Source organism: Sinocyclocheilus anshuiensis, unplaced genomic scaffold (genome assembly GCF_001515605.1).
Source record: "Sinocyclocheilus anshuiensis isolate Anshui unplaced genomic scaffold, SAMN03320099.WGS_v1.1 scaffold102, whole genome shotgun sequence".
In the NCBI taxonomy this organism is placed as follows: domain Eukaryota; kingdom Metazoa; phylum Chordata; class Actinopteri; order Cypriniformes; family Cyprinidae; genus Sinocyclocheilus; species Sinocyclocheilus anshuiensis.
In genome coordinates this window covers 275,211-292,077 of record NW_015542330.1, presented here as the reverse complement: position 1 = coordinate 292,077, position 16,867 = coordinate 275,211, and the positions used below count along the sequence as shown (strand labels likewise).

Here is a 16,867-nt window from a genome sequence, read left to right as displayed (position 1 = left end):
AACGGTTAACGAGCGTCGGTTGTCGGTTAGGAAAAATAACCGAAATGAACATCCCTAATAATATTGTTATTGTATGTAATTCATCGTAGTATTATTGTTTTCATTATTATTTTAAATTTATTAAACTTGAGTTTTCCATGAATTAAAATTTTGAAGCTGATATGTTGTTAAATAAATAAATAAGTTTTCTTTACAAGGTATCAAGGCATGATACCTTGCTGATAATTTTTTTTTTATCACTCAACAGGTCCATTATGACTTTGGCTTGAGAAACATCTTGTCTGTTTTGAGAACTCTGGGTGCTGTGAAGAGATCCAACCCAACCGAGCCAGAAAAGACTGTGGTCATGAGAGTTCTGCGTGACATGAACCTCTCCAAACTGGTGACTATGACTGATCCAAATCTGTTTGGAAATAACACCTTGAAGTAATAGGATAAATGTTTTAGAGTGTCACAGATATTTTCAGCAGCTGACTCTATTCCTGCCTCTCCCTCCATACAGGTAGATGAAGATGAGCCCCTGTTCATGAGTCTGATAAACGACTTGTTTCCGGGCATTCAGCTGGATAAAGCCGGTTATCCTGATCTGGAAGCTTCTATCACCAAACAAGCTGAAGAAGCCGGATTGATTGCGCACCCACCCTGGATTCTCAAACTTGTGCAACTATATGAGACACAGAGAGTGAGACATGGTTAGACATTATCCATTTTACTTCTATTAAAGTTATAAGAATGAATTTTGTCATATGCCCATGGCTGTAGGCATGCATAGATTTGGTGAAGTGGACAATACTGTCCTCATTCCATATATTTGTTCTCTGTGTGTAGGTATGATGACTCTTGGTCCCAGTGGAACAGGAAAGACCACATGTATCCACACTCTAATGAAAGCAATGACAGAATGTGGAAGTCCACACAAAGAAATGAGGATGAATCCCAAGGCTATTACTGCCTCCCAGATGTTTGGCACATTGGATGTGGCCACAAATGACTGGACAGATGGTGTCTTCTCTACACTGTGGAGGAAAACTTTAAAGTCCAAAAAGGTGAAAGAGTTGCATTAACAAGCAACTTGAGTAAATGAATGACATGCTTGTGTAACCGTTAACTTTGACCCTATTGGCAATAAGCATTTTTTTTATTTGTCATTACTGATCAAATATGACTTGGAATGGCAGTTTAACAAGTAAATAGAGATTTTTTACTTTATGAAATATAAATGTTTTATTAATTTTTGATTGCAATTAATAATTGTCAGTAAATGACCTGGTGCTCATGACTTTTCACTAGTAAGTACTTAAAATTCCAATTAAATTACTCCATGGTAAAACATTTCACAGGGAGAACACATATGGATTGTTCTTGATGGTCCAGTCGATGCTATCTGGATTGAAAATCTCAACTCCGTCTTGGACGACAACAAAACCCTCACCCTGGCAAATGGAGACCGAATACCAATGGCCCCCAACTGCAAGGTGGTATTTGAGCCACACAACATCGACAATGCATCTCCTGCCACTGTGTCCCGCAATGGAATGGTCTTCATGAGCTCCTCTGTTCTGGAATGGCAACCCATACTGCAGGCCTGGCTGCAAAAGATCCCAGCAACACAGACTGAAGTGCTACTGGCCTCCTTCAACTCAGTCTATCAGGTGACAGCTAGACATGTGTGCAGTATTTCACATTAGGGCTGTGTATCACCAGCAAAGTCACGGTATGTATCACGGTACAGAGACCGCGATACGATACATATCACGGTACAGGACTGCACTGAATTTCACCTCAGCAGAATTTAGTAAAACAACTGTTTATTAAACTCTGCATACTATAGGGCCATTTCTAACTATTGGCAGAGCAGGCAGTTGTCCTCTGCATTATGAAGAGCCTCCATAACTGTACCACAGTACAATATAGGTAATGGCATATGTTTCATGTTTACATTGTGCACTCCCCACCAGGTGCAAGATTGTTTGCATCTTGTTTTTAAGCCCATAAATAATAATTTACTCGTTCTAATAAATGTATATTGTAATGTACTCATACTAATATATATATTTTTTTAAATCATCTTAACATTGCTGGTAGGTTATCATTGCACAAATTAACACACTTTCTACATTTAAAACATAAAAATGAGAAGAGTTCTAAACTAATGCACTGTCTTCTGAATCTAACGCACACACATGCTCAGTCACTCACACAGATCACGTTGCGCGCACGCACTCAGACATTCAGGAACAAACTTTTTAGCGCTGCCCCGCAATTTTATCAACTAAATAGCTTAATCGCTCAAGAGCTACATTAACTTTCTCAACAAGGAGCTGGTAACATCATTGTTTCTAAAGGAATTAAAGCCACAACTTCACTGTTAATAGAGAAACGCGGCAAAACGGTGGTAATTCATACATACACAGCCTCTCTCTCTCTCGCTCTCTCTCTCATAATGGTAACATTATTGTTTCTAAAGGAATTAAAGCCACAGCTTCACTGTTAATAGAGAAACGCGGCAAAACGTTGGTAATTCGTACATACACAGCCGCTCTCTCTCTCTCTCTCTCTCTCTCTCTCTCTCATAAATGAACACTTGATGAATTACACTTTTCTGAGAATAGAATATAGAAGTGGAGATCGCTAAACTGCAAGTTTACCGGTGTTTTCAGAAAGCCAGCTGTTTATCCACAGTGGAGAGAGCGCGTGTACACATAGTTGCCAGGTTGACAAAGATAAGTAGCACACTTAGCAGATATTTCTGTATTGCGCAAGTGGGAAACTCTGTTTCGGGGATTAAGTCTCTTTATATCAGGCAACCCCGGTTGTGTTCCTCTGCGGCCAGATTAAACCTTGTTGTAGCCTATATGCTATGCTCTATTCATTATTTTTTAGAAACCTCGCACTTTTCTACTCCATTTTAAACGGTGTTCTTGTGCAGTCAACTGCTGCACACGTGCCGCAATATTGATACAGAGACGGCTGTATCGATACTCGTATCGTCAAATCTCTGACAATACATTGTCGTATCGATGTATCGAACACAGCACTATTTCACATGCTCCCTGATACATAGATTATTGGAGTACAGTTTACCTGTTACCTGAATATTTAGTTACATTTTGAGAGGTATCTAGTGATATAAACTGGGTAAAACGTCAATATAAAAATGGATCAATACAACGCTTGTAAACCATTTAAGCTATTAAGTGGTTTATGAATATGAAAAGCTCTATTGATTTTTTTGACATTGCCTAGGGAAAGGTATGAGAGGATTTTGTACACAGTTTTGAAAATCTCTTACTGACTATTGACTGTTTTCCACAGGATTTGATGACTTTTGTCTGCACTGCCGTTTCCCCCAAAATGCAGCTGCTTGAGTGCATGTACATCAAGCAAACAATTGATTTATTACAGGTAAACTGTGATGCACAGTCACAATCATTTTCATCTATCATGAAATAAAGCTTGAGCAGTTTATTGAATTAAAATACACTATCAGTTAGAATTTTAGACACACTAAATCGGTTTAATTCATCTTAATGATCCTAAAAATAGAGTGATCTTGAACTATAATCTTGGCAAATGGTGGCTTTTCTGAAGAAGCTCAAATATAAAATGGTTCTGATTTGTTCAACACAGGGCCTGTTGCCAGCCGTTGAAGAGAAACACCTAACAGCAGCTCACATCAAACGTCTCTTCATATTTGCTGTGATGTGGTCTGTTGGTGCTTTGCTGGAATTGGATGATCGAGCCAAGATGGAGGTATTTCTTAAAAAGCACAATGCCAAGTTGGACTTGCCCACCACACAGGGGGACCAGACAATCTTTGAGTTTGTAGTCAGTGCAACTGGAGAGTGGGATCTCTGGTCTACAAGGGTAAGACCATTATTTGTTAAGTACAATATTATGTATAGTTTAAAAGCCACTAGTGATCTTTTATTATAGCATGCCTCATGCTACAATTTTTCTTAGTTTTCTTTGTGACAACCTTCGTATTTATGTTTTTATTCAGTGCATTAGTAAGTTGCCATTTTTAAACATACCTTTTAATTGCGATGTCATTAGTTGCCAGAGTATCACTATCCCAAAGACTCAGTTCCAGACTATGCCTCCATTCTCGTACCCAATGTTGACAATATACGGACAGACTTCCTGATGCAAACCATTATGAAGCAAGGCAAAGCTGTACTGCTCATTGGTGAACAGGGAACAGCCAAGACAGTCATGATCAAGGTACGTCTGTTTCAGTTAATCCATGCTGTTGTCAGCAGAATAATATTTTGTTATAAATCATTTCCTGGCTTTGTAGTTTATAATACATATTTGAAATCTTGAAATTGAACTGATGTCAATTCAAGGTGCATTCACATTTACTATTGCTCAGCAAAATTTTGCTAGTGAAATCCAGTGATTACTACACAGATTTTTCTCGTCAGGTGAATACACCACGCTGAAATTAATTCTGACAAAACTATGTAATCCAAACCACAGGGCTATATGAGCAAGTATGACCCAGAAACGCATTTGAGCAAAAGCCTAAACTTCTCCTCGGCCACTCTGCCTGGCATGTTCCAGCAGACTATTGAGAGTTACATAGACAAACGCATGGGCACCACCTATGGACCTCCAGGCGGGAGGAAGATGACTGTCTTTATTGACGACATCAACATGCCAGTTATCAATGAGTGGGGTGATCAGGTGAGCAGTCACTTGCTCCTTTGTTACTTCATTTTCCAAAAATCTACCCCTTTGGTTAATTTCTTTGAGCACACTATGTATTACATAGATGACCTCAACAGACATGGACCGTAGTTTTGGATTTTATTTCGTCGGGTTTGTCAAATATCAAGGCATAATTAATAAATGAAATAAAACATTTTAATAGGTAAACAATAATAGAGCGCTGCAGTGATGATAAATGTTTTTTAGCCAACCCGGAAGTAGAATCACCCTGGTTCCCTCTACAGAAACCCAATAAGATTTTTCCATTAGCTTTTGGAATATAGCAGAAAATAAGCTCTGTAGGCAACATAAGTTTATGATTCTTACACGTTTTATCATGATAATCTTCAAATTAACACAACTTGTATACATTCTGAAACCTAAATACAATCAGCAGAAGTAAAACCCTGTTGAAAAAAACAGCATATGCTGGTTAGGTATGTTTTGAAGCATGGCTGCTGGTTTGAGCTGGTTTAAGCTGGTCATGAGCTGGTCATGTGCTGGTCCTAAGCTGTCCTAAGCAACTAGCTCCTGCTCAGGACCAGCACATGACCAGCTTAAACCAGCTCATGACCAGCACTTTGACCAGCTTAACCAGCAGCCATGCTTCAAAACATACCTAACCAGCATATGCTGGTTTTTCAATAAGGAAAACTAACCGTAGGCTATAAACGAACTACTCCACGCTAAGTTTCACTAACGTCACCATCACTAAGCTTCGGACACTTTCAAAAAACATTTTCCCTGTAAGTTTGAGCTAGAATAGTTTGCAAGAGTGCATTTAAAAACACAATGAGTCTTCAGGACAATGGAACAGGACGTTTCTGAGCTTTGGTCTACAAAAATATCATGTGTTGACAGCAGTGGCATGCACAGACCACCCCTCTGTGGTCAGTCTCTGACTGAGCCTCCTGTTTTTTTGTTTACCACTCAGATCACTAACGAAATTGTTCGCCAGCTGATGGTGCAGGGAGGTTTCTACAGCCTGGAACGATCTGGGGAATTCATCAGTGTAGTCGACTTGTATGTGGTGGCTGCTATGATCCACCCTGGTGGTGGCCGCAATGATATCCCCCAACGACTCAAACGCCAGTTCTGTGTGTTTAACTGCACTCTACCATCCAACTCCTCCATAGATAAGATATTCCAAACGCTGGCCAGTGGTTATTTTTGCTCAGAAAGAGGCTTCACGGAAGAGGTGTGCTCTCTAGCTGCCGCCCTGGTCCCCACCACCAGGAGAGTGTGGCAAGCGGTCAAAGCTAAGGTACTGCCGTCATAATATGATCAAAAGAGTTATTGCTTATTGAACATGGAATGTCTGGAAATCTGTAATCTCTTCCAAATTTGATTTCATTTGTTATGAGTCTTTTAAAACATGCATGCAATGTGTCACAGCACATAGTGGTCCAAATTATTAGAAAATGGTGCCCTCTTTTGGTCAGTATGCTTCAAAGTAAACTGAGCTGCATTAATATTGTTCAGATCTTGCAATATATTTTAAATACACTACCATTCAAAACTTTGAGGTCACTAAGATTTTACTTTTTTTCAAGAAATAAACGCATTTAATCAGCAAGGAATCAATGAATTTATCAAAAGTGACAGGAAAGACTTTTACATTGTAATCAACTTTTCTATTTTAAAGTCCCCCTGTAGTGAAAATCAAGTTTGTTATGTTGTTTATTTGTCTATGTGGTGTTTTTAATATGCTTTTAGACAAACCATGTGCCAATCTATTAATCAACACCATTGCTGTGTATTTTCTCCTTAAAACTGTAGTTTCCCAAAGGCTGACCCAGAAATATGGTTTGAAACAGCCCTTGGTTTGCTACGTCACAAACCAATAACCAATCACGTCAAGGGATCGATTCCTATCACTAGCATGCAAAATATACCAATACCAGCACAAAACCAAAAATAAATCAGAGCAAAAAACCCATGAAGCTGTGGTTTAATGTGAATTTAGAACCGCTAACTTGCATTATAGCCCGTGTCAACAGTGTAAAAGTAGCCCGGAGTCAGACGCAGCTGCGGGAGAGGTGCGTCTGACTTCACACGCGTATGCTCGCGGGCGCGAATTAACAATCACAAACGGCTGCATTCCAGTCTTCAAGGCATTTTAGGACACAACATCGTCAAGTAAGTAACTTTAACGAATGTTACAGTATTCACTGTAGTTGTCCGCTAGTAAAAACATAGTTTTATCAGTCATTATCCGTGTATGCCATTGTTTTGCGGTTACTACAGTTCAGTGGATCAGGAGGCGCTGGCTGGTGTGACTGAGTGGAGGCGGGACTAATTAGCATATTCATAGATCCGCATATAGTAAATGAGGCAAGGGTGTAGAGTTACAGTCAAGCTATTTTAAGGCATGAGAAAATTATTTTCACAAGAAAAAACATTTAAATGTGTCATTGTGATGATCAAAGATAAGTTTTAAGGGATAAAATATTTGACTACAGGGGGACTTTAAACAAATGCTGTTCTTTTGAACTTTCTATTAATCAAAGAATTCAATAAATAAATAATCATGGTTTCTACAAAAATATTAACTGTTTTCAACATTGATAATAATAAATTTTGCTAATATTAGAATGATTTCTGAAGGGCCATGTGACTGAAGACTGCACTGAAAATTACGCTTTGCTATCACAGGAGTAAATTACATTTTTAAATATATTTATTAAAAATTATTATTTCAAAGTATAATTATATTAAACAATATTACTGTTTTTACTGTATTTTTGATCAAATAAACACAGCCTCGTTTATTATGGCAACTCCAAATTTGAAATAATGTATATTAATAAAATAATGATATTAAGTTAATATTGTTTTTAGATGCTGCCTTCTCCTGCAAAGTTCCACTACATTTTTAACCTGCGTGATCTGAGCAGGATATGGCAGGGGATTCTCACCGTGGGATCAGAAGTATGTAAGACGCCTCAACTGCTGGCATCTCTTTTCCGCCACGAGTGCACACGGGTCATCGCCGACCGTTTCATTGATCAGAAGGACAGAGAGACCTTCGATGGCATTTTAGAAAGGGTGTGTCAACTTAATCCTCACAGGCTTCAAGACAAATTTTTTATGTGTTTAAGAAAAGAATCATATATTTGAATTGTATAATATGTATTTCTTCACATGTATTTATCTTCGGATTTCTCTACTGTTCTAAAGATCACAGTACAGGATCATGGTCCTGGCCTTGTGGAGCAGGGGCCAACGGAAGCTTATTTTGTGGACTTCCTGCGGGATGCTCCAGAAATGACGGGAGATGAACCTGAAGATGCTGAGGCAGAGACACCAACGATCTATGAGCCCATTCCTTCCTTCAAGGCCCTATCAGAGCGCCTGTGTCTGTTTCAGCAACAGTATAATGAAACTGTTAGAGGAGCAGCCATGGATCTGGTCTTCTTTGAGGTTAGTGGAACAAAAATGATAATGTTGAAAAATGGGTTATGGAAAATGTTCTGTAGAGTGGGCAGTACTCTGACATGCCGCAGCTGTCGAGTTCCTTCTATACAATAAAGGCATAAAAGGCCAAAAATATAACTTTGAACAATAAAAATATTAAATAAAAATATTGATAATGTTTTTTTGTTTTTTTTTAATAAAACCTTCTTTTGATATGTTTTTATCACTGATTTTAAGATGCAGGCTAAACCAAGTCCATTTTTTACCTTTGTTATAAAGTTTTTATGTTAATATTATACGTTTATTTGTCATTTTGACATACATTTCTGTCAGGACCACTATCGTCAAAGATGACTGACATACAGTTTGGATTGGCAGTATGGTTCTGTTCTGGGAAAGAACTCCCTGCGCATCCATGCAGCCTAGCATGGATAAGAGCAGCGATAACCCCCCAGTGTAACAGAACAGAACCAACATAAATGTATTGTAGATATCGTTAAAGTTCAATAATTTTATGTACACATTTTAGAATTAGCCTGATTCAAAGGAGAATCAGAAGGCTGAATCCTGACTGACAAGAGGAGGAGCTGGGTATGGAGGAGGGTAATTAGCTATTGAGCAACGCGAAAACTGCTGATGATAATGAGGGACCTTATATGTGAATGCTTAGAATGCTTAATGAATTCATTTATTTATTTGATCTCACATTGACTTCTGTACACTCTCACAGGATGCCATGATCCATTTGATGAAAATCTCTCGGATAATCCGGACGGCTCGTGGTAATGCACTACTGGTTGGAGTCGGGGGTTCTGGGAAACAGAGCCTCACCCGACTTTCATCCTTCATTGCTGGATACCAAAGCTTTCAGATTACACTGACACGGTGAGAAAATTGTAATTGTTCTTCAATTTGATGGTTTGATTTCTCGTTGTCATAAGGGCCTTTCACACCCTGTGTAAACTGAATGGTCGGTTAATTTGTTTCATGTTTCACATTCTGTGTGAATGGCCTCTAGCACTGCATAGTTTCAGAAGCGGTGCTAACCCTGCTTCGAAGCAAGGTTTCTTAACCATGGATAAAAACGGTGCTAGCTAGGGATGTGCACAAATAGTCAAATATTTGAATATTCGCTCTGTAATTATTATTCGAAAAATAAAAACACTATTCGAATTTTAATGCATAATGCTTTTCTGGCCGTAAATACAGGGAATCCATGATAAATCCTCCACAGTGATAACTAAATGCACTTGGTGGCACTGTGGAGCGTGTTAACGAGTTGATTGTATTTGATCACAGAATGTCGTCGTCTGCCTCGCGAAGTTTGGAATTACTTTGATAAAAATGATACTTTGATATCTTCTTACTAAATGATCTTACAAAATGGAAATACTTTTGATCAAATTAATCAGTGAAACTGAGTTATCATAATATCACCATCACAATGAGAAATCCCATAAAAACCAAAACAGCAGTCGACTGAGGAAAGACAGCTGTCCATCACTGCATTCACGACTGCAGGTAAGCGCAGCTGTACCCGAGTGAGCCGAGAAGAGAGCTTATCTGATAGCGAAATGATCGTGAGACATATGCTTCCTTTAAGTTTCCTCGAGGGAGAGTGGTTTAAAAACAGAAAACACAAAGCGCTATAAGAAACTTTGCTTAGCACACCGTTATGTTTGTGTCTCTGTCTGGAACGTCTGTGTCGGCGTGCTGTTTTTATTGTTGTCAGACTGAGGAGCCTATTTTCACCCGAGCATGTGGATATTATTGTTTTTCTCAACATTAACATGTGAAACAATATAAACACGATAAACATAGGCCGACTCGAGTGTGTAACTTGCGTTCTGTACTGTAATTGGCACGGGCTGCTTAATTTTTTCTGTTTGCTCTGCTTGAGCTTGAATGCTTTTGTTCTTTATATATAGATTTTTCAACTAAAAGAAAACTTTGAGATATAACGCAACTTTGTTGTAGAACATAATGCCTTATCATAAGCTTGTTCAGAAATGGTGACAAAAACTTGATTATTAAATCATAACGTCTTTCTCTTTAAACCTAATTTAAATAAACGAATATTCGAATATTAGTTTTTTATGAGCCCAAATATTCGAATACAGTATTTCTGAAAAATGCCCATCCCTAGTGCTAACACTGCTTCTAAATTACAAGTGTGAAATGTTCCTCTTCCCAGGGTTAAAAGCAGGGTTTAGAATGACGATAACCTGGAGTTAAGTGAAGTGGGAAAGGTCTAATAGTGTATTAAGACACAGTACTGATACTTTCTATCAATTATTTAAATTGAGTTCAGTGAATATTTTATCAAAAGTTACAAAATATTTAACATAATTTATTCCCTTACAGAACATACAATGTGAGTAATCTAATTGAGGACCTGAAAACCCTGTACAGAATCGCAGGTTTGGAAGGGAAGGGCGTGACCTTCATCTTCACGGACAATGACATCAAGGATGAAGCTTTTTTGGAGTACATGAACAACGTTCTGGCATCGGGAGAAGTCTCAAACCTGTTTGCTCGAGACGAGGTGGATGAGATCACCCAAAGTCTTATTCCCACCATGAAGAAGGATCTCCCACGCTGCCCACCCACCATCGACAACCTCTACAACTACTTCCTGTCCAGGGTGCGCAGTAACCTTCATGTTGCTCTTTGCTTCTCTCCGGTGGGTGAGAAACTGCGTTCCCGTGCCCTGAAGTTCCCCGGCCTCATCTCGGGTTGTACTGTGGACTGGTTCCAGCAGTGGCCACGGGATGCTTTAGTAGCTGTGGCTCACCATTTCCTCTCCAACTATTCACTGCGTTGTTCAGATGAGGTGAAGAAGAGTGTGGTAGAAACTATGGGAACATTCCAAGACATGGTGGCAGAGATCTGCACCGAGTATTTCCAGCGCTTCAGGCGTCAGACCTATGTGACACCCAAATCCTACTTGATGTTTATTAAAGGATACCAGATGATTTACTCAGAAAAAATTGATCATGTGGGGATGCTTGCAGAGCGAATGAACACAGGTTTGCAATTACATCTGTTGCAATTACATCAGAATTTTAGATTTGTTAAATGTATTATAATGATATTATTTAAATGTAAAAATATATTTTTTTAAAAGCATTTAAAAATACATTTTGCCCTCTATATATTTCAGTCCAAGAAAATGCATTTACATATGTCACAAACCTTATTTGTTATCTATGACACGTGTGAACATATAACACGTTTGAATAAACTTCAGCAAGGATCATAATTTAAAATGCTACAAAAAAGCATTATTGCAATATATAAAAATATTAAATATTTAAGCATTTTAATTCTGATAATAAAAAATATTATCTCTAGTAGGCCATCTACATTTGTATTTAGCCTAAACGTAGGCTACTGTAAGACTGAAATGCTTTATTATTTATTTTATTGCCTCTAAAATACATTTAGAAATATATTTTGGTATGTTTCATACATTCATATTTCATTTTGGTATATAACATATTTAGCATATATTTCAAATATATTATGGCCACAATATATATATACAAAAGGGTGGAAATGCTCTCAGCTTGGTATCTTCAGCATTAGCATGTAGTCTTGGAATGGGAAACCACTTTTGCACAATATTCACTGAAAAACTAATAATTACTATTGACAAGGTCACATGTTTGAAAATGACATACTCTAAACTCTTTCATCTCACTGCAGGTCTTGAGCGTCTCATGGAGGCCGAACAGTCTGTTAATGAGCTTCGTGTGGAGCTGAGAGAGAAGGAGAAGGTGCTGGAGGTGGCTAACCAGAAAGCAGAAGAAGTTTTACAGGAGGTCACGGCCAAGGCACAAGCTGCGGAAAAGGTGAAGGTTCAGGTCCAGAAGGTGAAAGATAAGGCCCAGGCGATTGTGGATGAGATAGAGGGGGACAAGAAGGTGGCCGAGTCCAAACTTGAGGCGGCCAAACCAGCATTAGAGGCAGCTGAGGGTGCGCTAAAGGTAGATGTCTGGATGATGCTAAATCACCTCTGAAACACAATTTAGTTAAATGTTTTGTGTTTCATGTTGACTTGAAGACCTTGAATTTAGTCAGCTTAAATCTTTATACCATGTGTGGTTTCTAGACCTTAAAGCCTGCTGACATCGCAACAGTGCGTAAACTGGGAAAGCCTCCACATCTGATCATGCGGATCATGGACTGCGTGCTGCTGCTGTTCCAGCGACGGGTGGATGTGGTCACCATGGACCCCGAGAGACCCTGTGTGAAACCTTCATGGAGTGAAGCTCTTAAATTGATGAACAACTCTGCATTCCTCAGCAATCTGCTGAACTTCAACAAGGTCAGACAGCACTGTGATACTAATCAAGTCTTCATTTTAGGTCTTTATTAAAGTGATAAATCTATCTTATTGGATGAGCCATGGTACAGTTTTTTATAAAGTAAATGTAAGAATACATTGTAAATTTACAATGAATACAGAATACATTGTAAAGAATACAAATGTAAATTTTAAATGTTAAGTAATATTTCAAGATGAACACTTACTTGACTGATACAATTTAGGTTTACTTGATTATCCATAAATACTTTTATAGAAAAATAATTTTTAAAACTATATATCAAATATGATCCATCAGGCTTTTGAGGAACACTTATTTGTATATCTCTGAATGATCATTGTATTGTATTTCAACCATAAAAGATGTATCGAATATGTTCCTCAGCAAAAAAAAAAAACATGGACATTTTTATATATTATTATTATTATTATATATTTATACATTTTTAACAACCTTTTTTTTATAAAAAACTTTTTTCATATTTTAGACTTTTCAGGGTTTATATTATATTCAGGATGAGCACTAATTATGAAAAAACCCTGTTCTCATACTGCACTCATGTAACACTAATAGTATCACTTCATCTCTCCAAGTTATTAGTTCCATCTATATGGAGCTCCATGAATCGTTTGTGACTGCCATTTGAACACTTCATATCTGTTTAAGTGGAAACCCCCATATATTTTTATTGTGCATTATTAATATAGACATTCTGCTATTCGCTCTATCAGTGACAGAGTGCCCTTTGGGATGTGGGTCAGTGGTTGCGGGAGAATGCATCTGTTCAGAATACGTAAACAGGATTATAGTGTCCAAGTAACGATCCAAGTTTAGAGCAGCCTTAGGCCAGTATGACACAGAATATGCAGCCGTCAAAGTCAGATAGTTAGCACAGTCACAGTGGAATCGACACTAGGACAAAAATAAAGCAGAGATTAAATCTCTATCTGACTTTATTTGACCTTTGGATTTGCCTGTCTCTTTGGGTCAAAGTGATTCGATTATTAGTCATTAATGAATTCATCATGGTTACCAATGAAATTCTTTGTTGTAGTCTGTTTTAACAATGCAACAGCATCACATTTTCTTGACATTTTTGTTATCCTTTAAAGGACACTATTACAGAGGAGATGGTTGAACTGCTCACTCCATATCTGTCGATGGAAGACTATAACCTAGAAACAGCTAAGAGGACATGTGGTAATGTAGCAGGCCTCTGTTCCTGGACTGAAGCAATGGTGGAATTCTTCGGCATCAATAAGGAAGTGCTGCCCCTAAAGGTGATGTCATGATGTCTCACTAACCTTTTGTAGGATGTGCTTAAAGGAAATATTTAACCTAAAATTGAAAACTGTGCTACCTTTAAAAAATCAGTGATTTATTTTTTTTTTAAATGTTTTTGAAAGATGTTTCTTATGCTCACCGAACAGAAAGTTCAAAAGAATAGCATTTATTTGAAAGTTTTTTTTTAGAACAATCTAAGTGTCTTTACTGTCACTTTTGATCACTTTAAAGGGGTCACATGATGCTACTAAAAAGAACATTATTTTGTGTATTTGGTGTAATGAAATGTGTTTATGCGGTTTAAGGTTAAAAAAACATTATTTTCCACATACTGTACATTATTGTTTCTCCTCTATGCCCCGCCTTTCTGAAACGCGCCGATTTTTACAAAGCTCATCGGTCTGAAAAGCGAGGTGTGCTCTGATTGGCCAGCTATCCAGTGCGTTGTGATTGGCCGAATACCTCAAGCGTGTGACGGAAATGTTACGCCCCTTACCATATTGTGATGCCCTGTCCGGCCGGAGCGACGAGACAAAAACATTAAAACCCATTATAAACGAGGCATTTGTTGCATCCAGTGGGGACATAATTACGGATTATAATGACTTATACTGTCTTTATACGCGTTGCGTTGCATCGCGCCGCGCCACGTACAGCGTGAAGTTGATGTATTTCCTCAGCGACCAGCACGGATCAGCTCCAGGCATGACGAAGCGGATAACGTCCTCTTTTGGAAGGCCAACCAAAGTAGTTTCGCTTTCACAACAAAACACAGCGCCTTAACGACATGGCGGCGGCGGCAACAACAATGTGAGAATAAAAGTTACGCCTTCTTTCTTTGCGTGAACATTTGGGGGGCGTTATGCAAATCTTCCCATATCGTGACGTAGACGTGGGGGCATGTTAGAACGAGCCGTTTTAGGTAGGCGTGGTTGACTCTTAACTTTTATAAAGAATATCTCTTTGGATTTGAGACTTTAGTCTTTGCAACTTTACAGATCTTCTTTATGCACCAAGAGCTTGTAACTCTCCAAAGAGAAAGGAAAAATTTTAATCGCATCATATGACCCCTTTAATGCATGCTTACTGAGTAAAACTATTAATCTCTTTTAAAAAATTTGTTACACCTCTTAATAAATTTATTTCCATACTTTGTGTATGACAGGCTAACTTAAAGCTTCAAGAAGCTCGTTTGACTGTAGCACAGGACGAACTATCAGGCGCTCAGGAACAACTGGACTCGAAGCAGAGAGAGCTGGATGAGGCTCAGGTGTGATATATATGTGATATACTGTATAACCAAGAATCTGGTCTATTTTATAAAAATAAAAAAATAGTGATACATTTTCTTTACCAGATCTCAAATGTGACTTCTTCTGCAGATACGGGCAGAACAGCACTTTAAATTCTCTGATTGAAGATAAATGAATGAATTTATGAGTTTTAAGTATATAGTTAGCACTAATGTTTGGATTTGCATTTGTAATTTTAATTTTGTTTTCAACCAAAAAATTTAAGTTTATATGAATTTCCAAAGTTTTAAAATCCCAGATGGATGTTTACGCACATTTTTGCACAGGCAATGTATGATGCGGCCATGAAGGAGAAGCAAGACCTGCTGGATGATGCTGAGGCATGCAAGAAGAAAATGTCCAATGCTGTGGCACTTATAGATGGACTTGGTGGAGAAAAGGTTTGAAAATTCCTTGCAGAATTTGGATTGGATTAAATGAGAGCTACACTACAGATGTTTGACTGCAAGCCTTGAAAATGACACTCCTTGAAAACATCCAAAAAGGTCTGTGCATGTGCTTATGTCTGCCTTAGATTCGCTGGACAGAGAGCAGTGCTCAGTTCGCGAGACAAATCAAAGATTTGGTGGGGGATGTTTTGCTGGCCACTGGATTTCTATCCTATGCTGGGCCTTTCAACCAGGAGTATCGCAGCCTTCTTATGCAGCAGTGGAAGAAAGAGATGAATATCTGCCGCATCCCTTACAGCGAGGTACATCCTGAGTAGGGATGGGTACCGAAACCCGGTATTTAATCGGTCCTGGGGCTAAATTATGAAAGACCGGAGTATCGATAAGCTCTGACGTTAACGGTTCTGCTATCGGTACTGGAGAAATTAATAAAACACACATACATTTATTATTGCTATATATACATTATCTTGCAAATTCTATCTCACCAGAGTCGCCAGCTGTTTTTCAAACATTTGTCTATGATGCATTTTTGCTATTCGCAATTCAGAAGCGAGGTCGCGCCCACACGGAGGAGCTTCAGCACGCGCAACATGAAAGCCCTGTTTAATTATGATAGAAGAGAGAACTAAACATTCAAACATCTGCTTACACTTTAGGCCTGTGGCTGTTTTATTAAGCTAATTTTATTTTATTTTTTCAATTTTGGCTTCTAAGGATTATACAAAAGAAGACATGGGTTCATTTACATTTGATTACTTTTAGATTTCTTTTGTAGGCTATTACTTACCTGGGCTGCGTTTCTCGATAACGATTGATCTTAGACAGGGTTCCCACGTTTCTTGAAAGTACTTGAATTTCAGACATTTAAAAAAATTGTCCTATATGTTCTGTCAAAGAACGAAACGGCACTAATGATTGGGGGTGGAGATGGGGTAACGTGAAAAAAACTTAGCATGTGTGTTTATGCGCAGCCTAGAGACCTGAGCGGGACAGTGTTCTTAAGCCCGCTCCCGCTGAATTTCTGACCATTACCGCCCGCTCCCACAACGTGTGTGTCCCACTCCCGTGAACATTCTAATATTGTATATACAGGGATTAAAGTTTTCCGTCGCTACGACGGATTTCCGTCAGTTAGAAAAAATGAGGGGAGAAGAAACACAGCGCATTGTTGTTGTTCTGCCGGCACACCAAAAATCATCCCCGCCACGGCTGCAGCTTCTCACTGATAAAATAGTGATGCCGCTCGCATCATTCATAATCGGGTTATTAGCAGAGAACAAAGAGCAGGACTTGAATTTCGGCACGGGATTGCAGCTATTAATAATAATTCTACTCATTCCAGCAGGTTCCGCGCTTATAACGCGATGACAGATGACGGAACGTATCATTTGCACGTGCTTTCGAGTCTTGAGAACTC

At 38.6% G+C, this 16,867-nt stretch overlaps 1 protein-coding gene across 1 annotated transcript in view; it reads left to right on the top strand.

The window, feature by feature from the left end:
- The window catches only part of dnah5l (dynein, axonemal, heavy chain 5 like), a 68,681-nt gene that overhangs the window by 32,395 nt on the left and 19,419 nt on the right, over window positions 1-16,867 (top strand). Inside the window, exons 40-58 of the mRNA XM_016489435.1 lie at window positions 248-382; window positions 503-692; window positions 829-1,046; window positions 1,341-1,652; window positions 3,316-3,405; window positions 3,631-3,867; window positions 4,057-4,224; window positions 4,483-4,689; window positions 5,648-5,977; window positions 7,555-7,761; window positions 7,894-8,136; window positions 8,861-9,015; window positions 10,495-11,159; window positions 11,839-12,119; window positions 12,245-12,460; window positions 13,574-13,741; window positions 14,911-15,015; window positions 15,325-15,438; window positions 15,573-15,749. Of these exons, the coding sequence (XP_016344921.1) occupies window positions 248-382; window positions 503-692; window positions 829-1,046; window positions 1,341-1,652; window positions 3,316-3,405; window positions 3,631-3,867; window positions 4,057-4,224; window positions 4,483-4,689; window positions 5,648-5,977; window positions 7,555-7,761; window positions 7,894-8,136; window positions 8,861-9,015; window positions 10,495-11,159; window positions 11,839-12,119; window positions 12,245-12,460; window positions 13,574-13,741; window positions 14,911-15,015; window positions 15,325-15,438; window positions 15,573-15,749 (4,218 nt within the window). The remainder of the gene's footprint in view (window positions 1-247; window positions 383-502; window positions 693-828; window positions 1,047-1,340; window positions 1,653-3,315; window positions 3,406-3,630; window positions 3,868-4,056; window positions 4,225-4,482; window positions 4,690-5,647; window positions 5,978-7,554; window positions 7,762-7,893; window positions 8,137-8,860; window positions 9,016-10,494; window positions 11,160-11,838; window positions 12,120-12,244; window positions 12,461-13,573; window positions 13,742-14,910; window positions 15,016-15,324; window positions 15,439-15,572; window positions 15,750-16,867) is intronic.